Source organism: Perognathus longimembris, chromosome 1 (assembly GCF_023159225.1).
Source record: "Perognathus longimembris pacificus isolate PPM17 chromosome 1, ASM2315922v1, whole genome shotgun sequence".
Lineage (NCBI taxonomy): Eukaryota > Metazoa > Chordata > Mammalia > Rodentia > Heteromyidae > Perognathus > Perognathus longimembris.
The window spans coordinates 108240274-108263416 of NC_063161.1; the positions used below are offsets into that span (position 1 = coordinate 108240274).

The following is a 23143-nucleotide window of genomic DNA, read 5'->3' on the forward strand; positions in this document are numbered from 1 at the left end:
ACTAAATAATCCACATTCAAGTAAGAACTAGTATATTCAAGATAACCTGTAGTACATGTCTCTAATTAGTACTTGGGAGGCTGAGGCAGTAAGACTGTGAGTTCAAAGCCAGTTTGGGCTACAAGACCTTTCTTTACAGAAAGGAGGAAAAAAAAAGAAGATAAAAGGACAAGAAAGCTGGGGATATGGCCTAGTGGCAAGAGTACTTGCCTTGTATACATGAAGCCCTGGGTTTAATTCCCCAGCACTACATATACAGAAAATGGCCAGAAGTGGCACTGTGGCTCAAGTGGCAGAGTGCTAGCCTTGAGCAAAAAGAAGCCAGGGACAGTGTGCTCATGCCCTGAGTCCAAGCCCCAGGACTGCAAAAAAAAAAAAAAAAGGACAAGAAAGAAATTGAATATTCAAGTCTCAATTTGTCTAAACTTGGACTAGAAAGGTTCAAAAACCCAATCTGACTTGAAAAAAAATGGGTACTTTTTGTTTTTGTGACAGTCTTCAGCTTGAACTCACGGCCTGGGTACTGTCCCTGAGATTTTGTGTGTAAAGCTAGCACTCTACCACTTGAGTCACAGCTCCACTTCTGGCTTTTTGAGAGTTAACTAGAAATAAGAGTTTCAAGACTTTCCTGCCCAGGCTGGCCTTGAATCATGATCCTTAATCTCCATGCCTCCTCCTAGGTCGCTAGGATTACAAGCATACGTTTTGATATTCTTTTTAAATATTTCTTAAGCTTTATTTTAGAGAAGTAAAAACTTTGATATAAAGCAATCAAGGGCTGGGAATATGGCCTAGTGGCAAGAGTGCTTGCCTCACATACATGAAGCCCTGGGTTCAATTCCTCAGCACCACATATATAGAAAACAGCCAGAAGTGGCGCTGTGGCTCAAGTGGTAGAGTGCTGGCCTTGAGCAAAAAGAAGCCAGGGACAGTGCTCAGGCCCTGAGTTCAAGCCCCAGGACTAGCCAAAATAAAATAAAATAAACAAAATAAAAATAAAGCAATCAAAGAATAAAAATGTGATTTTTTTTTTCTTTTGTTTGGGGCAGTTTTGCTAAGGTAGCCCAACTTGGCCTTGAAATTGTTTTCCTAATCAAACTCTCAAGGCTTGTAATGGGCACAAGTACATGATTTATTAAAAGTTAATTTTTAAGGATGCTGCATAACAGCATTATTTACCATAGCTAAGATATGGGACCAACCCAGATGTCCCTCAGTAGATGAACAGGTAAAAAAAAAAAATGTGGTATATATGGTATATATACACAATGGAATTCTATGCTTCCATTTGTAAGGAAATGGAAGGACTTGGAAAAAAATTCTATTAAGTGAAGTAAGCCAGACCCAAAGAAACACAGGCTCCATGGCTTCCCTCATTTGTAGTAATTAGTATAGTATATGTCTAGGATAGTCCTAGCAGAGGATTTCAATAGCTCAACATCTATGTACATATGATCATTTAAGATAATGCTAATTGAAATGAACTCCAAGATAGGGAAGCAAGAGGTTTTTCTTTGTTGTTTTCAATATACTGGGTAACATCATTTATTTTCCCTTTGGTTTATCCTGTTGTCACTGACTTTGATTTTGGTACCCTGTGTCTTGTACATATATTTATCTGATTTGGGGAAGGGAAAGGGAACAACATGAGAGTGATACAAAGGACAAAGGGTGCACCAATGCAACAAAGATACACACAAAACAATATATTGGAAATGAACTTTACAACTTGGGGTGGGGGAGGATTTAGGAGGGAAAGTGGAAGAAAAACAAGGAAGGTGTAACGATGTTCAGCAAGCAATGTACTCATTACATGATGTATGTAACTATAACCCCTCTGTATATCACCTCTACAGTAAAATTAAAAAACAACAGCAAGAATGAATAAACAGATATACATTTATAAATAGACTACTTATCTTCTTTTAAAGGAATAGTCAATCTTAGATAATACAATTAACAAATACATTAAAAGAAGCATTTATACTCAGAGAAAAACATCATTGTAACACCTATTAAAGGGTCAAGTAAAGGGACATGCTAAGATATATTCAATTCTAAAATGTTTTCTACTTGTTATAGTGATATAAAAGACTCACTAAAGATAAAATACTTAAAATTATTCTAATTACTACTCTAATTTATGTAAAACTGAGTCCACCAATCAAAAGATATTACTCAAGCTGCAAATTTTGGAGAGAATGTTTAAGGTTATTTTACATGGCAAATCAACAAATTTTGCTGGTTCATTCTGGTTTGAGCTTGACACTAAATGCCTATGGGAGAAATGGATGATTTGCTGCTTGAGGTGGAGTTTTTAATTCTACAGGAAGAACATTGAAATCTAGCCTGAATTAATATGCTATAATGCTTCTCATAATTATATTGCATCTCTGCTTGTCATACATTTTGCCCAAAGGCATAACATCCAAGTTATTGCAATTATTCTGAGTAGTTCTACAAAAATACTTTTGGAGAAGGAAAGTAAAAAATTTCATAATGGTAAAATATTATTTTAATATCAATAGTGTTTTACTAACTGAAACTGTAGCTAATTTCATGTGTTAATTATAATTAAAATTACAATAAAGTAATATTATTAAAAAGATACTGCATGATATCTACAATACTAACTTCAATGTTTAAAACTCTAACTGATAAATTTTAATACAGTTGCCTTCATTCAGCTAAATAATCTTTTTACTGCCAATTGCAATATTTTAAATCAAATTCATGTCTTCTTTTATGTGTGGTGGTACCTGAACTTGAATTCAGGGTCTCATGTTCTTTCTTTTTTTTTTAATAATTACTTATTTATTGTCAAAGTGACGTATAGAGGGGTTACAGTTTCATACGTAAGGCCATGGGTACATTTCTTGTACTATTTGTTACCTTCTCTCTTGGGTCTCATGTTTTTACCTGGCATTTTTTGCCCTAGGCTGGCACTCTTCCACTTGAACCATATCTCTACTTCCACTTAAAAAGCTATTTTTCTCCTCTTTTGGTTTTGTTAAAGGTAACAAAAATCAAGAGATTATAAGATAAAACTATAAAATAATTTATAATAAAACAAATTTTCATATTGGAAAATTCTGGCTATATGTTAATTATAGTGTTAGGACAAAATCGTTAGTCTTCATAAAATTAAAGCTTTGGTTTGATGCTGGATTTCATTCAAAAATAAATGTTTTTGAAGGTTTGTCTGGATGTTTTATATCCTGAAGAAGCACTAAAGTAAAAGCATTATAACTATTGTCATTTTCACAAACAAATCTTCCCTAAAAGATTAATGCTTAATGAATAAGGTGAAAAGGACAGGGGACTTCAATCAAGCAAAGCAGCCAGAGTGCAGCAGTACACTGCTTTTCACCCTAAAAAAGGAATGTTGGCAAAGAACTCTACCACATGGAAAGTGTTCTTAAAGCTGTTGGGTCCTGAAATTTTATTCAGTAGTTTGAAAGAAATCCTTAGCTTTTCTCATTCACTCTCCCACTTGGAGCTAATGCACAGGTATGAACACACCTAATAGAAAATCACACACACACACACACACACACACACACACACACCCTTCAAAACACCTTCAACAGTAGGTTCGTTTTCCACATTAATTTCAATAGTGTTTGTTAAAATGTGACAATTCTCAAAGTCTTGCTAAATGTAAAGGCTTCAGATACCTTGAACAATAAATTTTAACAAGTACTTTCAGGTTATCATTGCATATCTTTAACACTGACGCAAGTAAAAAAACACAAGCTGAGAAGGTCACAAGTCCACTTTATGCTTAAAATTTCAACACCTGGATTTCTGACAAATGGGCATCTATAATGTAGCACCAGGAGCTCTGGGTGATTCTGCTTGAAGTTTAGAAAAAAAGGTGAAATGTGTCCCTATCAGATAAAACACGCTGGTGAGTCTAAGAGAATTATTTTCTGTATGTTTCTCCAGGTCCCTTACAGTTCTAAATTTTCTTCAGTTTGCAATATTATTTTAGTTTACATAGTTTAAACTAAAAGAATAACACTTAAAGTAGTGATAACCTATTACATTAAAAAACTAGAAAATTAGGGGGGGAGAATGATGAAAGGGGTGATGTTACACTGATCGAATGCATTGTACTTATAAATTGATTTGTTGAATGGTAACTCCTTTGTATAACTCCTTAAAGATAACAAAAACACATTTAAAAAGAAAGAATATTAAACTTATTATTTTTCCTATATTTCACCTAAAAGTTAAATGTTAATGACTATTTTTCATGATGTTCAATTTAAGGTTCAAGTTATAAAACTTTTCCTAGGACTTTCTTTTCTACCCTAACACAAATCAAGTTTTTATAAAGCAGCAAAGTTGAAATATGATATTTTTAACTCACATGAGACAGGATCTTGGGTCTTCGTTTTTAACTATTTATACTACAGGTATTCGAAGATTTCAATTACACATTAGTGCTTGTACACAGGCACTTAATTATTAAGAAACTCAAATTATTAGCATATCTTGCATTTTTATTAGATAAAAAACTTTCTGAACTATTTTTGGTAGGTTGACTGATACATAAAAGCTAATGTTATCTAATTAAAGAACACAAAGGGTTAAATACTAGTTCCCTGGCCCCCAGTATGTAGAGTCTGCCAAAACATCCTCAAAGGTTTTAAATATTGCTTCCATGGTCTGCATTTTTATTTCCAAGGAGAAGAGTTTTGTCCCATAGTCAGCAGGCCACTGGTTTAGTAACTTTCAGTCAGCTTGATTTCTGTGGAAATGAAGACTATGCAGTCGACATTTCTCCTGTTACTGTTCATGCCTCTGACAGAACCAGCACCACAAGCTCAGCAGGACTCACCCTCTACCTTTGAGTATGGGACAGATTATTTTGAAGAAACTATATTTAGTCAAGATTATGGAGATAAATACCTGGATGGAAAAAAAATTAAGGTACTCTATTTCTACTAAATTTACCTTCTAAAATAGTACCCATTTAAATGTATGCTTTTAATTTTTCCTGATTGTATGTATTTGATAAGGTAAGGAGAAAAGAAAAGCATTTTTAATATTGAAAGTAACTCATAATTATTCTTAAGATTATACTTTTCAAGTATGCATGTCTCCTAAATTAACAAACAGTTCCTATGGTAACCTAACAGCTATAGTAACCAAAAATAAAATTTAAGAGACTCTAGACTAGATTCCTTGATGAATTGCAATTCATATGTTAACTAATGTTACAGAAAGTACCACATTTGCATATTAATGCTGTCTCAAATATAAACTAGGAGAAATTAATATAATATCTGCTTAAGGGTTTGTTTTACTTTAGAAAAATATGGTCCAAAGAAATAAATACAAGAGTAGTAGCTATGCCAACTACACACACAGTACCAGAAATGAAAAACTACTTGCTATGGGGCATCCTTCTAAATCAGTTTTAACACTTTCAATGCTTTAACAATTTGCATCAAGGACCTATAACTGTCAGTGAACTAACACCCTGTAAGGATGACTTTTATACAACAGGATTCACACATCTCATCACTATGAACAAAGTAATTACTTGTGGTTTTTTTGGCACAAAGAAATGAATTCTGGTTAAGGAAAAAGTTATCACAACACAAAACTATCTGTGGTCCACTGTGTGTCATACAGACACACATTCCACTAAAAAATAAGAAGTGTAGCCAAATATTTAACAACATTCATTGCTTCAAAAGTTCTTCTCCATTGCAGCAAAGTTTTTTTTTTAAGATGAACTAGTTAAAATTACTTTTCTCCTAGCATACAATGAACAAATGTTAACACCACAGTTTTCCCCACAATGGAGGTAGTTAATATGTTGGATTATAAACTGATTGCAACAAGATAGGCCACACAATGTTTTGAAAAATCCTATCATAAGTGACTACCTCACTTGGGTGATTTGAATGTATCAATCAATTACAAGAACACCATCAAAATTCTCTGATCCTTAAAAACTTAGAAATGACTTTCTCTGCTTCTTACCTTTATAGGACTTTAGCAGTTTTTCAATTTTAATATAAATGTGTGGAATGATATTTGTGGAATGGAGAATTCAATGGGACAATGAGTGGGAAAGATGATCAGCTAGCACTCAGATGGGCAAAAGCTAAGGACAAGGTCAGGATCATGACTGAGACAAGACAGAACAAGCATACAAAGGATTAAAAAAAAAAAAAAACTACCCCTGTCATAACCTATAGTCTAGTGGAAGAAAACACACTGAAAACAGGAGAAAGTATAAATGGTAAGTTTCCAATTTTGCAGAGTTAGAAGCCTAGACACTAGTGACCTGATTAGAAGAGGCTAGAATAAAATGGCTTCATATTGGATATGGAAGCATTTGAAATCCCAGCTACATAGGAGATCCATAGAAAGATCATGATTTGAGGCCAGCTCAGATAAAAAAAAAATTTTTTTTAAAGCTAGTCATGGTATAAGCTGAGCTACACAGGAGGTGAAGGTAAGACTATAGTTGGAAGCCACTTGGGCAAAAGTCCAAGACCATACCCAAAAAATAAAGTAAAAAGGGCTGGGAGCACTGTTCAAGTGGTAGGGTGCTTGCTTAGCAAGTAGGAGGCCTTGAGTTCAATCCCCTAGTACCACTCAAAAGAACAAAAAATGAATAGCAACAAACAAAACAAAAACCTCCAGACTACAGCATGGAGGAATGTAGGTAACTAAAAGGTCACCTCTGGAAGAAACAGAGCTTTCTGGGTCATTTACCATGGAACATACTAAAGTCTTATAGTTCCCTATAGAGGAACTAAATTCAAACCAGAACCACATGAAAGTTTTGCCTCCGAAAACTTTATTACCATTCTGAGAATTCTTTACTAGCTCCCATTTGGAATGTCAGTGTGTTCAATAATTACCAAGTACTGAGTTCAGGCATTGGAAACACACACACACACACACACACACACACCACACACACACCACACAATTCTTTAACTCAAGGAGCTTACAGTCTAGAATAAAATTATATTGACATTGTAATATAATGAATGATGAAATGAAATAATGTATAACATCCTAATGGAGCACAAAAGAAATGCCACCAATTGGTGGCATGACTAAGAGGTGATAAATATTGTCTGTGGTCACTCGGGTTTGCAGTCCTACAGACTTTATCACACCTAATAACAGACTTATTTTTTTAAATAGGAAAAAGAAACATCTATAATGCGTGATGAGAAAAGTTTTCAGTTTCAAAAAGATGAGGCTATAACACAACTATCCCCCAAGAAAGAAAATGATGGTAAGTATGAACACATCATTAAATTATTTTTGAGAGGATCTTTCAAAAATAGCTACAATAGAACTTTATTCCTTCTAGCATTCAAAAGTTGCCTCAAGATATCTAATAATACACACTGGAATTTTATCTCCAATGGTAAAGTCAATGCATATTTGGGAAGATACATCATTTGCCAACCTACATTATGAGAAAAAATGTGAAACAGAAACATTTAAGAACAAGGCTAACTTGAGAGGATGGGTGGGGCTGGGATAAATGATAAAGAATGATCAAAGGGGTAACATTGATCAAAATGCTCTGCTAGGAGCTTCTGACTCACGCCTATAATCCCAGCTACTCAAGAGGCTGAGACCTGAGGATTGCAGTGCAAAGCCAGCCCAAGCAGGAAAGTCTGTGAAGTGCTTATCTCTAACCAGCAAAAATCATACACTAGTTTATATATTGCTACAATAAAATTAAAACGCACCACAACAAAAAATAGATTTTTAAAATTTTGTGCAACTAGGGATTCAGACCTTATGCATGCTAGGCAAGTAAATTACCAGTTGAGGCATTTCATCAGCCACTTTTGTGGTTATTTTCTTTAAAAAAAAAAAAAATTTTTTTCCAGTCCTGGCTCCTGGACTCAGGGCCTAAGCACTGTCCCTGGCTTCATTTTGCTAAAGGCTAGCACTCTACCTCTTTAGCCACAGCACCACTTCCGGCTTTTTTCTGTTTGTGTGGTGCTGAGGAATCAAACCTAGGGCTTCATAAGCATGCTAGGCAAGAACTCTACCATTAAGCCACATTCCCAGTCCCTAAATTTTTTTTATTGTTATTATATAGGGGATTGGTTATTTTCAAGATAGGGTCCTAGCTTTATGCCTAGATTGTGATCTTATTTGTGTTTCTCTTTGTCCTCCTACTTCCCATGTAGCTTGACAGGTACTCGTTACTATACTCAGTCATTCACTGAAATGGAGTCTTGCCAACTTTTATGTTTGGGCTAGCCTCAACAGTTGCCTGCCAAGTTGAATTTTCTTTTTCAGACCGAGTCTCACTAACTTTGCTTGAGCTGTCCTCAAACTCATGATACTCCTGCCTCCACTTCCAAAATAGTTAGGATTACAGGTGTATGCTACTCCACCCATCCAAAAACTACATCTTAAAAACTGAGAAGCAACTGGGAGAGAATGAAGGGGTAACAGTGTCCAATAAGAAATGTACTCATGGGCTGGGAATATGGCCTAGTGGCAAGAGAGCCTACCTCGCATACATGAAGCCCTGGGTTCAATTCCCCAGTACCACATATGGAAAATGGCCAGAAGTGGAGCTGTGGCTCAAGTGGCAGAGTGCTAGCCTTGAGCAAAAGGAAGCCAGGGACAGTGCTCAGGCCCTGAGTCCAAGGCCCAGGACTGGCAAAGAAAAAAAAAAAAGAAGAAGAAATGTACTCATTACCTGACTAATGAACTGTAACTCTTTTGTACATTACCTTTATAAAAACAATTAAATTAAAAAATTGAGAAGTATTTTAGTAAAAACAGAAATGGATAAATGGAAATAACAAATGGGTAAATGAAAAAATATCACTTGTTCTTGGACAGAATTTAAAATCATAAAGATGTCAGTCATTTCTAAACTTATAAATTTTAGACAACCCCACTAAATTTACCAATCTTTCATAAAACTATAAAAATGGACTCCAAAGTTCATTTGGAGAAAACATGCACAAATAGGGAAACTCTGAACATGTACAAAGAGTATAATATGCTGCCTTTCATATAAGAAAGAATATAAGAAAGTCTACATATACCTACCCATTTGTGTGAATAGAAACAAAAGGGTAATTGAAAAACTAAGATGGGTTAAGATATAGGTCAGTGATAGAGCAATGCCTATTATATGCAAGGTTAAATTCTCAATACTGAAAAAACAAAAACACTGGGAGTAGTTACTCGAAGGTATAAAACTGTATCACTGATAAATGATGGAAGACTGGAATGTAGTAAAGAGAAACTGGAATGGATAGTAGCACTTTGATTTTTGTCATTTGTAAATCTAGATGGTATACTCTCTAAGCAGTGAGAAACCTTTTATCTGCTAAGGGTCATGTGCATATTTATGAAATAATATACAGGTCATACAGAATTATAAGCTGACAAAAAGCATACATACCTGTCCTGTCATGTAACAAAAGATTTTGTTAGCCTTATGCAGCCCACAGGCTGGATATTCCCTACTCCTACGTAGGCTATATAAAATGTGTATGTATATGTGTGTGTTAGTAGAGCCTATTGTTCCTAGAGCCATGAATAAAACAATGTGGGATTAAATTAAGCATGAGAGAAAATAATACTATCAAGACATTCCAGATGGGAAATGTATGAAAGCTGTTGCTGATGTAACATGGCGTACTGGCTTTTTAAGGGTTTGTTTTTTTTGCAGTGCTGGGGCTTGGGACTCAGGGCCTGAGCACTGTCCCTGGCTTCTTCTTCTTTTTTTTTTTTGCTCAAGGCTAATACTCTACCACTTGAATCACAGCACCCTTCTGGCCTTTTCTATATATGTGGTGCTGAGGAATGGAACCCAGGGCTTCAGGTATAGGAGGCCAGCATTCTACCACTAGGCCATATTCCCAGTCCCTGGGGTACCGTTTTATAGCAAACTTTCTAAGTAAACAAAAGTACACTATAGTGTCAAAACAAAACAACATAGTAATTTATAAACTGGTAATTCAGTTATTTTCAAGTTTATATAATGTACAAAACTGTATATGCTATACCGTACTTTTATACAACTAGCAGTATAATAGTTTTGATTACACCAGCATCACCATAACCCCATGAGCAACACATTGCATGTGAAAGTATGCTGCCACTAAGCAACAGGAAACTTTCAGCTCCATTATAGTTTTACAGGACCATCATAAGTTGAACAACATATCACTTGTCAAAACAGCATTATTATTTGGCACATAATTAAACTCCAGTAACTATCTTTCTGTTTGCTTTCTACTGTTATGAGTTAGCAATATTAGAACTACCTAATGTGTATTCTGAGTACAGTAAATATACTGTGTATAATGAAAACTAGGTTTCTTCTTGTTATAGAAAAGCACTTACAAATACAAAAAGGCAAAGGGCTGGACATTGGACTAGAATCAAAGGTATCAGTATCAGCTCATAGTTTTGTAGACATACAGGTAAAGTGATATAGATGCATTTTTCCCTTTGAATTAGTTGTGTGTTACATATGAATATAGTATGTATGTGTATCTATAAGTAAGTGGTATTCATATTATGAATATAGTATATGCTTATACATGCTATACACGTGAATATTATTTATGGGGAAATAAAAAAACAATTTTATTTCCTACCCTTCACTGAAAACCTAGAAGCAATGAGATTCCAACCATAATGAATATGCACAGCAACTACAATTCTCTGCCTAAAGGAATCAGTGATTAACAGTTTCAGAGTCAGGTCAGGGAAAATGCCAAGATTGGTCTGGGATATCTTGAAATGCTGAAAGTAAGGATTTCTCAAAGAAGAAAAAATAGTGTTTAAAAAAAATACTTTCAGGGATGAGAATGTGGCTTAGTGGTAGAGTGCTTGCCTTGCATGCATGAAGCCCTGGGTTCAATTCCTCAGTACTACATAAACAGAAAAGGCTGGAAGTGTTGCTGTGGCTCAAGTGGTAGAGTGCTAGCCTTCAGCAAAAGAAGCTCAGGGACAGTGCTCAGGCCCTGAGTTCCAGCACCAGGGCTGTCACAAAATAAAAAATACTTTCATACCTGTTAGAATCTGAAATCAACTGTCCCATCCTTCTGATGTAAGGCAGTGCTGGAGGCTTAATTGCACTGTCCTCTGTCACTTAGCCAACCAGGAGCAGCTTTCTGGGGTCCAGTAAGCACAGTGGTAAATCAACTTCAGAAGCTAGTCCTTTACTTTCCTAATAGACAAAACTCTATAGTTTTTTTTTTCCCTAGGGATCTTATACAGTTGTCTAGTTTACTTGACACTGTTAAATTACTTTTAAACTTTAAATGAAGAATCATGGATTTTTCATTCTGCCAGTGAGTTATCCTGTTTCTTTTACTTTATTTAATATATATTCCACATTGTTCCCATATGTAGTACAAAGAGAATAGGAATGCTTTCTGTGAAACACACACACACACACACACACACACACACACACTTTCAAATATACTTAAGGGTCAGGTACTGGTGGCTCACGCCTGTAATCCTAGTGCTCAGGAGGCTGAGATAAGAGGTTTGTGGTCTGAAGCCATGTCAGGCAGAAAAGACCCCGTGAGACTCTTCTCTCCAATTAACCACTCAAAAACCAGAAGTAGCACTGTGGCTCGTCGTAGAGCGGTAGCCTTGAGCACAAAGAGGCTCAGGGATAGTGCCCAGGCAAGCTCCAGAACTGACAAAAAAAAAAAATCATTGGATCAGAATTAAAGTCCATAAATAAGCTTACACAAGCTTAATCATGTGTTGAATCTTTTCCAAAAGTCATGGTGAAATGATCAAGAGCCCTAGAAAAGGAAAAAAAATACTGATATTCCTGAAACTATATATTTAAAAGTGTACTCAAAATACAGCCCCTACATAAAGAGCTTAAACTACACAACTTCTCCAAGAAGTACATCACTTAGATGTACTCCACAAGCTAATGTTTTAAAGGCTTGGTTCCAGCTGATGATCCCAGCTTTAGTAGGTAGAACATGGAAATACTCAAATGCCCATTAAGAGCTATTGTATAAATAGTACACTCTGAGATGACAAAATTCTACTTAGTAATAAATAGTGATATATTGAACAATGAATCTTAATTATGCTAAAAGAACTCAGACAAAATAATATATTTTGAAAGATTCCTTAATGAAACTCAGAAACACAAATTAATATGTAGTGACCAAAAGCAGATCAGTGTCTGCTTGAGGACTAGAGTACAAGGGAAAATTACTAATTGGAATGAGTAAAGAAATTTTGGGGAAAATTGGGTCGGAAATGTCAATTAAAACAAAAGATTCTTGAGTTAAACACATGTTTAACATATGTTGACATATGTTAACACATGTTAAAAATTATGAATTGTATAATTTAAGTATTTGCACTTTATTGTCCAATAATTAACCATACAAATTGTGCCAGGGCTGGGCACTAGTGGTACATGATTGTAATCTTAGCTACTTAGAGGCTGAGATCTGAAGATTGTGGTTCAAAGTCTGGCTAGCAGGAAACTCTGTAAGACTCTTAACTACGATTAACCACCAAAAAGCTTAAAGTGGAACTGTGGCTCAAGTGGTAGAGTACCAGTCTTAAGCAAAAGAGTTCAGGGAAAATACTTAGGTCCTGAGTTCATGCCCCAGGACCAGCATGTGCATGAATGCAAATGTGTACACACACAAACACACACACAATTGTGTCAGAAAAAAGGCTAAAAGGGCTCTCATGATTAATCTATAGCAACTTATTAAAATAAGCATGAGAATAATAGCCTATGTCTCATAAGACAGAGAATCCACAAGGTTTATACTGAAATAAAAAAAAGGAATGTTCCAGTAGAATGTCAATTAATGAATGCAAAAGAAATAAAAGTAGGAAATAAAATCCATCATTTCCCAACTATCCTAGTGATAAATGATTGAGCTAAGAATCAACAACAAAGCCAGGCACTGGCAGTTCAGGCCTGTAAATCCTAGCTACTCAGGAGACTGAGATCTGAGGAACCAAGCTCGAAGCCAGCTTAGGCAAAAAAAAAAAAAAAAAAAAAAAAAAGACTGTGAGACTCATCTCCAAATAACTACCAGAAAACCAGAAATGGAGCTGTGGATCAAAATGGTAGAGTGCTAGCTTTGCACAAAAAAGCTTGGGGACATCACTCAGGTCCTGAGTTTAAGCCCAGGGTAGGGTGGGGGTAGGGAGAACAGATGCTAAAACTAAACTGTTTGACACTAAACTGAGTGAAAGTTTGATGACACACCAGACTTTTTTTTTTGGTGTGTGTGTTGGGGGGGTGTGGTGTCTCCAAGTACTACTCCAAAAGAAATACGTGAATTACAAGATGGAAAATTAATTTTACAAAATGAGATGACAGATGCCTCTTGAACCAAACGGCCAATACCAGAAATGGAACAAACAGACATCATACATATTCCAGATACATAACACCAAAGACAGAACATTATTTCCATGGTATTCCAGCCAAAAAGGAAGAATCTGAGACAAATCTCTTTGTGTTTCCAAACTAAAAAAGGTACCAAAAAAAAAAAAGGCACTGAACAACAATTCAGAGTTAAAAGGAAGGTTTGACAAATATATGCAGTAAATAATTTGGTGTACAAATTAACACTCTAAGTCATTCAAAGATGGATTTGGGTTTACATATGAATGGTACCAGTGATGTCTAATATTCAAGTTAATAATTTGCTCATTTCACTGGTAGTTTCTAAAGTGAGATTGTTACCAAACTGCAATGTTTCTAACACACTAAGCTTATAAACCAAACTTGTTTTTACCTTCATTTCTGCTATGTGAACTTTTTTTTTTTTGAGAAGGGAGATTCAAATAAGGAAATGCAACTGTCAATCAAGAGAACAATTAAAGCAAAACAAAATTTTGGTGAACCATCAAGCACTATTGTTTGACACCACATTATCACCACCATGTGGAGACCACCACAACTAAGTATCTTTCCTCTATCAACTATGATTATGTAAAATGCCATTGCAAATCAAGTAGGATCAATAACAATAATTTTACCATTAAAAAAAGACTGAATATTTTCAAACTATCATTTGTACTTACAATTTTGTTTCCCAATTTAGAAATGCCCACGTGCCTGCTGTGTGTTTGCTTAAGTGGCTCGGTGTACTGTGAGGAAATTGACATTGATGCAGTACCGCCCTTGCCAAAGGAATCTGCTTATCTTTATGCACGATTCAACAAAATTAAAAAGCTGACTGCCAAAGATTTTGCAGACATGCGTAAGTTTAAATACAACATAAACATGTTTCTGTTACCTAGGACCTACTACATCAAAGGTTGTCACTGTAAGACGATAAACACCTAGTTATCTCCACACACTTCTCAAACTCCTTTTTTTTCTGTGTGGTGGAATCATTTTTCCATTCCAACTTCCTGTCATCTTTATTTACTGATGACTTTGGTGTTCACTTTGACAGCCTATATTACATATAGACCATTGCATCTCCTATTTAACTCATAGCTCCTAAGCCTGATTACATGTTAAAAATATCTGAAAGACTATGTTTAAAATAAATTTTTTTGGAAACACTGATTCAAGGCTGTTCTTCTCAGAAGTTCTAATTCAGGCCTGGGGTGAAGCCAAAGCATTCTCTCTAAAATCAACCACACTCCTTTCACCATTCTAATATGAAAATAGGATTGAGAACCCTGGCATTTCATTCTTTCCAGGTCATTAATCTTGGCCTTCTGGCTTTCTACCAAACTTTAACCCACTAAGGTGTTGCCATCAGACATCAGTAGCCCCTAATTCTGCAGTATGAAGTTTTGGTACTGAACTACAAATTTCTCCTCAATTTTTTAGAATGCTAGGTTTTCAAATCTCCCTAAATTGAAAAAAAACCAAAAAACTAAAATTAACTTTAAAAAAATCAAGTCAAGAGATGTCTACTGGCTTTACTGCACATTTATTAGATAAGCTGTGACTGGTTTCATGCTAGCAGCTCTCAAGTGGGAAGAATAGCTGTTTATTATTATTTGTGGATCTTTTATTTACAAAATCAATACACGTAGCTCAATGGTATAGTTCTTGACTAGCATGGATATGGCCATAGGTTTGATTCCCAGCACTGCAAAAATATTTTTTAATCTTAAATTTTATTTTTATCTTAAAAGGTACCTGTGGTACTTTTATGATTATTTACAGAAATGCATAGAGCAGCAAAAAAGTTGTAGTTACTCAAAACACATGTTTCCAGCTAAGGCTAAAGAAAGCAATGTTTTCTTCTAGTGTAGGCTGTCATATTGTAAAATAAGGATCTAATCATCATAGTACCATCTTTTTCATTTGTGTTCTTTGTTGAAAAATTTACTGTATCAATGGCACCAAGTATGGTGATATGTGCTATGCATTTCTGCTAAGCATTACCATACCACATCTATTGATTTAATTGTTAACTTTAATTAACTATTTACTTTTTTACAGTGCTAAGGGATCAAATTCAGAGCCTTGTTCATTCTAGGCAAATGCTCCACAAGTAAACTACATCCCTAGTGTTTCAAAATGTAAGAAATATATAGAGAATATGCCTTATAGAGAATATACCTGTATTAAAGCTTCATTCTGGCTTATGCTATAGTGAAATATTAATTCAACAATGTATATAAGTTGTGATTAAGCAAAAATACATAAAACAAGATTTGTATTAACTAGTTAACAAAAAAATCATACAATTGTCCCAAATATAATTGACAAAAAAACTGTAAAGAGTAAATTATGAAGTGAAATGCACTTAATTTCCTCTTGCTTATGGGAATTCTAACTGATCATGCATAATTCTTGACTAAGTAAGTTTTTTAAAAAGCATATATCCATTCAATGAAAAGAAGTTTCCACTAACTCTAACCTGGTAGCCCAGATGCTGCTGTATGTCAGTGAGGTGGTCAGGGCAAGTCAGAGGGCTGTTGCTATAGATTCTAACATTCCATTAGAAACCATGTGATTAATCTACCAGAGAGAAACTCTGTCTCCCACTTCATCCCTCCCTCCCCCTACCCCCCCCAAAAGGGTAAGAAAGGTAGAAGAGGTGCCTCCTAGGAGAAGGAAGGTATATATAAAACCTCAGAGATAGCAAAACTCTGCTAGGGAGCACAGCTATGTACAGTCAACAAAGTGGCCTTTGTAGTAGGTGGCCATTATCACACCAGCAGTCAGAGAGCACCTGCCAGGCTCCCAGGTCCACTGCCAGGTGCATTAGGGGAAGAATCCCATGCAGTCCTCCCAGCTGCCTAACAGAAGTCAAATTATTTGCTCAGTTTTTGAGATAGTAAAGGGAAGCACCGAAACTGGGACCTGCCTGTCCTCTTTAAGAGGGATCAGACTTTGCCTGAACCTGGTAAAATGGGTAGGATATGAATAGCCAGGCCAGCAGCAGATAGAAACAGTCAATGTAGCTTCACTAAGGGTTGTGCCTTTCTTCCTCCTTTGCCAGACCCAGCACTGTGACTTGTCAGAGAACCTGCATGATAAGAGACTCATGGGAAGCTAGTCCACTAAGTCCCCTACACTCAATGGTTCAGTACTCCTCAATTCAGTGGTAAAGGAAGTTTTTAGAAAATAACTACAATGAGAAAAAATTGCTTCCTAATCATCCAGACAAAAGCCAACAAATATATACTGTAAATACACATATTGAATTTTTCGAGCCTTCAGTCTGTATTGCCAAAATAAATCTGGGAACATTTTTGTCTTACTTCTCAAGCAGTAAGGCATAGTGAGATTAAGGTAATTTAGTCATAATTAACAATGTGACCTGCTGGCAAAATATCCAAAATATAATTATACGATTCCACTCATTCACATGTAATCAGTCCCCATGATTTACAATAAGAATTTCTTTTAAACCACTTGTTCATCTTGAGAAATTCTGAGGATGGAAAGACTTAATATTAACATCTTTTCCAAATCTGAGATTCTAAGATGGTTTAAAAAAAAAGTAGTTATTAAGCAGAGATGCTCAGTGTTCAACAAAACTTTACTGATGGAATTGAAAGAAAATTTCAGTGTTGAGTGTTTGCCCAGTATGTGGCAGACACCAGGTACCATCTCAAGCACAACAAACAATTTTTTGAGCCAGTAATTGTATACACAAAAGATAAAACACATTTGAATTGTCTGTTAAACTCACTTTTCTTGTTTGCACAAGATTTAACTTCATATTTCTTTGTCTGTTTTTCTCCTCAAGCTAACCTAAGAAGACTTGATTTTACGGGTAATTTGATAGAAGAGATAGAAGATGATACTTTTTCAAAACTTTCTCTGTTAGAAGAACTTTCACTTGCTGAAAATCAGCTACTAAGACTTCCAGTTCTTCCTTCAAAGCTCACTTTATTTAATGCAAGATACAACAAAATCAAGAATAAAGGAATCAAAGCAAATATATTCAAAGTAAGGACTTCATAGTACTTACAAAACACTGTACCAATGATAATAGTTTAAAGGTCTATGATTTTTCTTTTTTGTGTTGGGAGTAGGACTTGAACTCAGCGCATGGATGCTGTCCCTTAGCTTTTTTGCTCAAGGCTTATGCTCTACCACTTGAACCTCCGCCACTTCCAGCTTTTTGGTGGTTAATTGGAGGTAAGAGTCTCCTGGACATTTCTCCCAGGATGGCTTCAAAGTACGATCCTAAGAACTCAGCCTCCTACATAGCTAGAATTACAGGCACGGTCCACCAGAACCTGACCTGATCAACTTTTCATATAAAGAATATTTAGAGCACTGGTGGTTCGATCCTGTAATCCCAGCTACTTGGGAGGCTGGTGTAGGAGGACCACATAAGACAAAGAATTTTATATATGTATTTCTGAAGGGATTCAAGATAAATCTAAGCATGAAAATGATCATCTTGTTTGCTTTATAGTTTGGCTTAGTGCCTTATGGTTCTAACAGCCACTGGTAAAATCAAGTCACTATAATTCATATAAATTGGGCACACTGGAAAGATAGGTGTCCACATGGTTAAACTTAGAATATTTAAGAAAGGATTAAAACAACAGCATAAAAAAGTAATTAACAAAGTTTGGCACAAAATAAGTACCAAAGTTAATTACTAATCATGTAAAGTAATATATCATAAGACCTTATGAAAAAGTCCACATCAAGTTAGAGTTTAATAAACTGATTTAGGCAACATTATGTTAAGCACATCTCTCTGGAGCAACCACTTAGGGAGAAATTGGTAAAGCTGAGATAGGAAGCTCTAGAGGATCCAAAAACAGTCTCAGGTAGAGTGGCTTCATTAGCTATCCCCAAGACAATTTAAAGGACCCCAAAAATGCCATCAGAGCTGAGTATTCAAAGTTGAAGTAAATGGACAGAAATGTAAAGTATGCAGTAGAGCTCTGGTGTTCATTGCAAATGTCTTAAGGACTAAAACATACTACTTGTGAAGCCAAAACCAAATAACAAGCAAAACAAAGAACTACCATACCAACAACTGATATAATTGATGTGTACTTATACAAAATCCCTTTAATTTGTTTACTGTGTGGATGCTGAGAAAGAATGAAACGACCAGTAACACTCAAACCAAATTTTCCTTACAGAAACTGAATAAACTTGCCATCCTCTACTTGGACCATAATGAACTGGAAGCTGTGCCTCCTAATTTACCAGAAAGTCTACGAATAATTCATCTTCAGGTATGATTGTTATTTTCATCACATCTGGTCTTAATTACTTATGAGCTTATTTTATGGCTCATTAGTAAACTTATAACATGTAAATTAGGGCTAGATCACTATGAAACTGTAAGTTCATCTACTATTCAAAATATTAATGCTTAAACATATGAACTCCCTTTTCTTCTAGTCTTAGCAACACAGATTTGAAGGTTAGGGTGTACTCAAACCTCTCATTCATATTTGTTTCTTCATAGGGTGATGAAGTATTTTTTTAAAATAGAGGTTCTAACATTATTCTAGGAAACTATCAAGTAAAAAGTCCAAAAGTGAAGAATAAAAATAATTAATGTTTAAATTAATTAAAACAATGAAAATAAATGAAAGAATAACGTGAAAATCTTAAGAGAATATTTAAGGACAGTTCCATTTTAATACTCTAAATAAGATACTTCCTCCATCTAATATAATCCCATTTATATTCATATGTTTACGCTAAATCTGTATTAGTCTGAGAAATAACCAGTAGTTTGTTCTTCCAAAATATAGTATAAACTAAAAATAGGTTTTCAAATTACAGAGTTTTATTTTTATAAGGATTCACAGTATGTACAATATCTTTCTGTGTGATGGTACTGGGGCTTGAACTCAAGGCCTTTGTCCCTGAGCTTTTGTGCTCAAGGCTAGTACTATATCACTTGAGTCACAGCTCCACATCCAGCTTTTTGGTAGTTAATTGGAAATAAGAGCCTCATGGACTTTCCTGCCCAGGCTGGTTTTGAACAGCAATCCTCATATCTCAACTCTTGAGAAGTGAAGATCAAAGGTATGAGTCACTGGCGCCCTGCAAGTATTTTTTTTTTTTTAAATACCCTGTGTAGTGAGTTCCATTACAGCGTATACAAAGAGATTTTTTTAAGGACATAAAGGTTTCAGAATTGTAAATAATTTTTCCTTCTATTTTTCAGTTTAACAACATAACTTCAATTACAGATGACACCTTCTGCAAGGCTAATGATACCCGTTATATTCGGGAGCAGATTGAAGAGATTCGCCTAGAGGGCAATCCAATAGCCCTGGGGAAACATCCCAATAGTTTTATTTGCTTGAAAAGATTACCTATAGGGTCATACTTTTAATCACTATTTAGGCAATGTGTAAGCTAAAGTATATATGCTTATAATTTGTCTCAATAATGTCTAAAGGAACATTAAGTATTGGTTTAGCATTAACTTTTTATCTTACTATGAAAGAATTTTATGTCTTAAACAAGGACATTCAAAATAAGATTGAATTTCTAAGTTCAAAACAAATTAATATGACAATATTTAAACATTAAAAATACCTGGTTTACACTAGACAATTACTTTAAAATGGCATATTTTTGTATGAACAATTTGGGATGCATTATTCTCATTACTAATTAAGAGAAGTCCAAGAAAGTTCCAATTGTTTATCTTTGCTAGACTTTATTAAGTATCTTGAAAACATTTAAGGCAGATCTTCCAAAAACCTCATAAAGGTAAATATTTCCAGAGATCTATTCTTTCATGATTCATAATTATTCATATGAGGTAGGAACTCTGCTTTCTTCCTATAAAGCAAGCTATCTTACTTTATTTTCACTTAGCCTAAGAAATAATTTACATGAGAAAAAAAATTCCAAATAAAGTAGAATTTTACTTTCTAATATCCAAAGTTTTCTGCCTTGTGGTCACATCATTAGAGCTCAATAAAGAAAAAATATTCTTTTATCATAAATCATTTTGTAAAAGTCAAGCAATTTAAAACTAATAAGCTTTTAAAAACAAAAACTGACACAATTAAACAGGAATAAAGTTCCTCCACTGAGAAGATTTTCAATTTTGAAATAATTACAAAATATTTTCTTTTTAAACTACTAGAACTGGGCCTTCTCAATAAATGTTCAAATATAAAGAAATGAAAACTAAGTGTCACTTACATTGTCACCTGCCTGGGCACATAAATGTTTACACAAACCAACTGAATATTCACAGCAAACCTTTTGAGCAACATTGGCTCAATACCCATGATGAACAGACTCACTTTACAATACAAATCTGATCTTCAACTGATGACTCAAGGCTGCCAGATTAAAGTTCCAGAAATCTTTCTCTTGCCTATACATCACTCAAAAGTCTTAATCAACAGATTGCTCTGGAGTTAAATAGAAAATCATTGGTGCTTTACAAATATGAATCTGACCTTTATATATAAACATCATTGACATCATTTCTATTGTAGATTATACATTGGAATTGGTATAGTACTCCTAGAACATATACTCATTCCTGTTGTTTCTTAGGCTTTACCCTCCAGCACTGTTTGTTGAGGTTAAGCCAAGATAAAAACATTTGTGAACTCTTGGGGTTTATTTTTCTGCATATATGATCGCTTAAGGCCTCGATAGTTACTCTAACAATGCTTATTAGTTCAGTCATTTATTATGATGAATAATGACCATAACAAATATGCTATCACAATTTTGTGTACATGCCTCATTTTCTCGTTGACTAAACAGCGAGAACACAATATATAGCTGGTTATACTGTCACAGTCCTAGCACAATAGTGAACACATTTAAATTAAATATACCAATAAATGTTGTAAAATCCAAAGTAAAAGCTCCATTTCATTTGGAAAAATTATTATATGAATAAATTAATATAAGTACACTATGACTTTATCTGGAAACACATTCCTTATAAAGGAAGGTTCATCAGCAAGACTGAGACTAAAGAAAGTAGTAAGTTTATTAAGTTTCTAGTTTTCATAAGAATGCACACGCACACACACACACACACACACACACACATACACACACACACACAGAGATATCAAGAAAGAAAGGCTTAAGTAAGTGCTGGTGGCTCATTAGCTACCTCAGACCCTTAATTCAAGACCAACAAGTAGAAAAGCTCTAAAGACCTTCTCAAAGCTGAGTACAATGGCCAAGATTAGGAAAATGTTAGCTGCAGGTCTGCCTTGGCAGAAAAATCCAGTACTAAAAGAGAAGATAAAAAGAAAGGATGGGAGGGAGAGAGGGAAGAAGAGAGGAAGGAAGGAAGAAAAAGATGAAAAGAGAGAAAGAAAGAAATTACTGAAAGAAACTAAAGATGTACATAGACATCTTGTATTTGGATTAGAAGATTTAACATTGTTAAGACTACAAAACCATTTCCAGATTTGATGTAATCCCTATGACAGTCCTAATGGTATTGTTTCTGCGGAAACAGAAAAATCCATTCTAAAATTCATATCAAATTTCAAAAGATCTCAAATAAACCCAAGTCTTAAGAAGAACCAAGGGAGAAGATGGGTACTTCCTAATTTCAAAACTTGCTACAAAACAGTAGTAATCAAGACACTGTGGTACTACCATAAAAACAGACATATAAGAAATACAATACCTTAGGGAGAGCCCAGAAATAAAGTCTTATTACATGGCCAAGTAATTTTCAACAAGGGTACTAAGACCATTCAAAGGGAGAAAGAAAAGTCTCTTCAACTAATGAAAGTGGTAAAACTGGATATTCACAGACAAAAAAAAAAAATCAAGTTGAAGCCATAGCCATATGAAAACTAACTAAAAATGGAAGAAATAACTAACCTTAAGAGCATAAACTAAAATCTAAAATAAACAGAGGAAAATCTTTATGAAATGAACACAGTAATTAGTTGGACAGGACACACATACACACACACAAAAATCAAAATCACAGGGCAAAAAATACAAACGTGATTTCCATCAAAACACAATTTTTGTGCACCAATAAAACGTCATAAAATGAAAAGACGATTTGTAGAACATATGTTTGATAAGGTCTTAATACCAAACATATAGATTATACAAGGAAAATTAATCCAATTAAAATATGTGAAACTGGGCTGGGATGTAGCTCAGTGGCAAAGTGCTTGCCTAGCAAGTGCAACGTCCTGGGTTCAATCCCCAAAAAAGAAAAGCCAAACAATGAAATGAAATAAAATAAAATATGTGAAACTGACATATCTATATTTGCCAACAATATATCAATAGCCAATTAGTATATGAAAAGCTGTGTTGTATATGTATATATGTAGTTTACATTGCAAGGAAACTACACCTTTGTAAAATGGTGAAGCTTCTATTAAAAAAATGTTCTTCCTTAAAAAAATTCAACTTACCTATGATCCAGCAACTCTATTTTTAGATACATACTTTTAAATTAAAACAGCAACATAAAGAGATATATTGCTGTAACTATATTCATAACAATTACCAAAAAGGTAGAAACAACCCAAGTTTCTACCAACAGGATGTGCAAGCAAAATGTGGTACATACATTCAGTGTGACATTATTTAACCCGAAAAAGTAAATATGGTACATGCGACAATGTAAACTTTGAAGACATTACAATAATTTGGACAAAAAGGACAATCTAATTGTGTGAAGTACCTAGAATAGACAAATATCACAGAAACAGG

At 34.8% G+C, this 23143-nt stretch overlaps 2 protein-coding genes across 2 annotated transcripts in view; one reads left to right on the plus strand and one right to left on the minus strand.

Moving 5' to 3' along the window:
* The window catches only part of LOC125350356 (centromere protein P), a 196499-nt gene that overhangs the window by 141864 nt on the left and 31492 nt on the right, over positions 1–23143 (minus strand). The window lies entirely within an intron of this gene.
* Ogn (osteoglycin) lies at positions 4614–21471 on the plus strand. Its single transcript, XM_048344783.1, has 6 exons — positions 4614–4938; positions 7183–7276; positions 14097–14255; positions 17220–17422; positions 18583–18678; positions 19626–21471. Exons 1-6 carry the CDS (start codon positions 4765–4767, stop codon positions 19794–19796), a joined length of 897 nt encoding a protein of 298 aa, XP_048200740.1. The 5' UTR covers positions 4614–4764; the 3' UTR covers positions 19797–21471.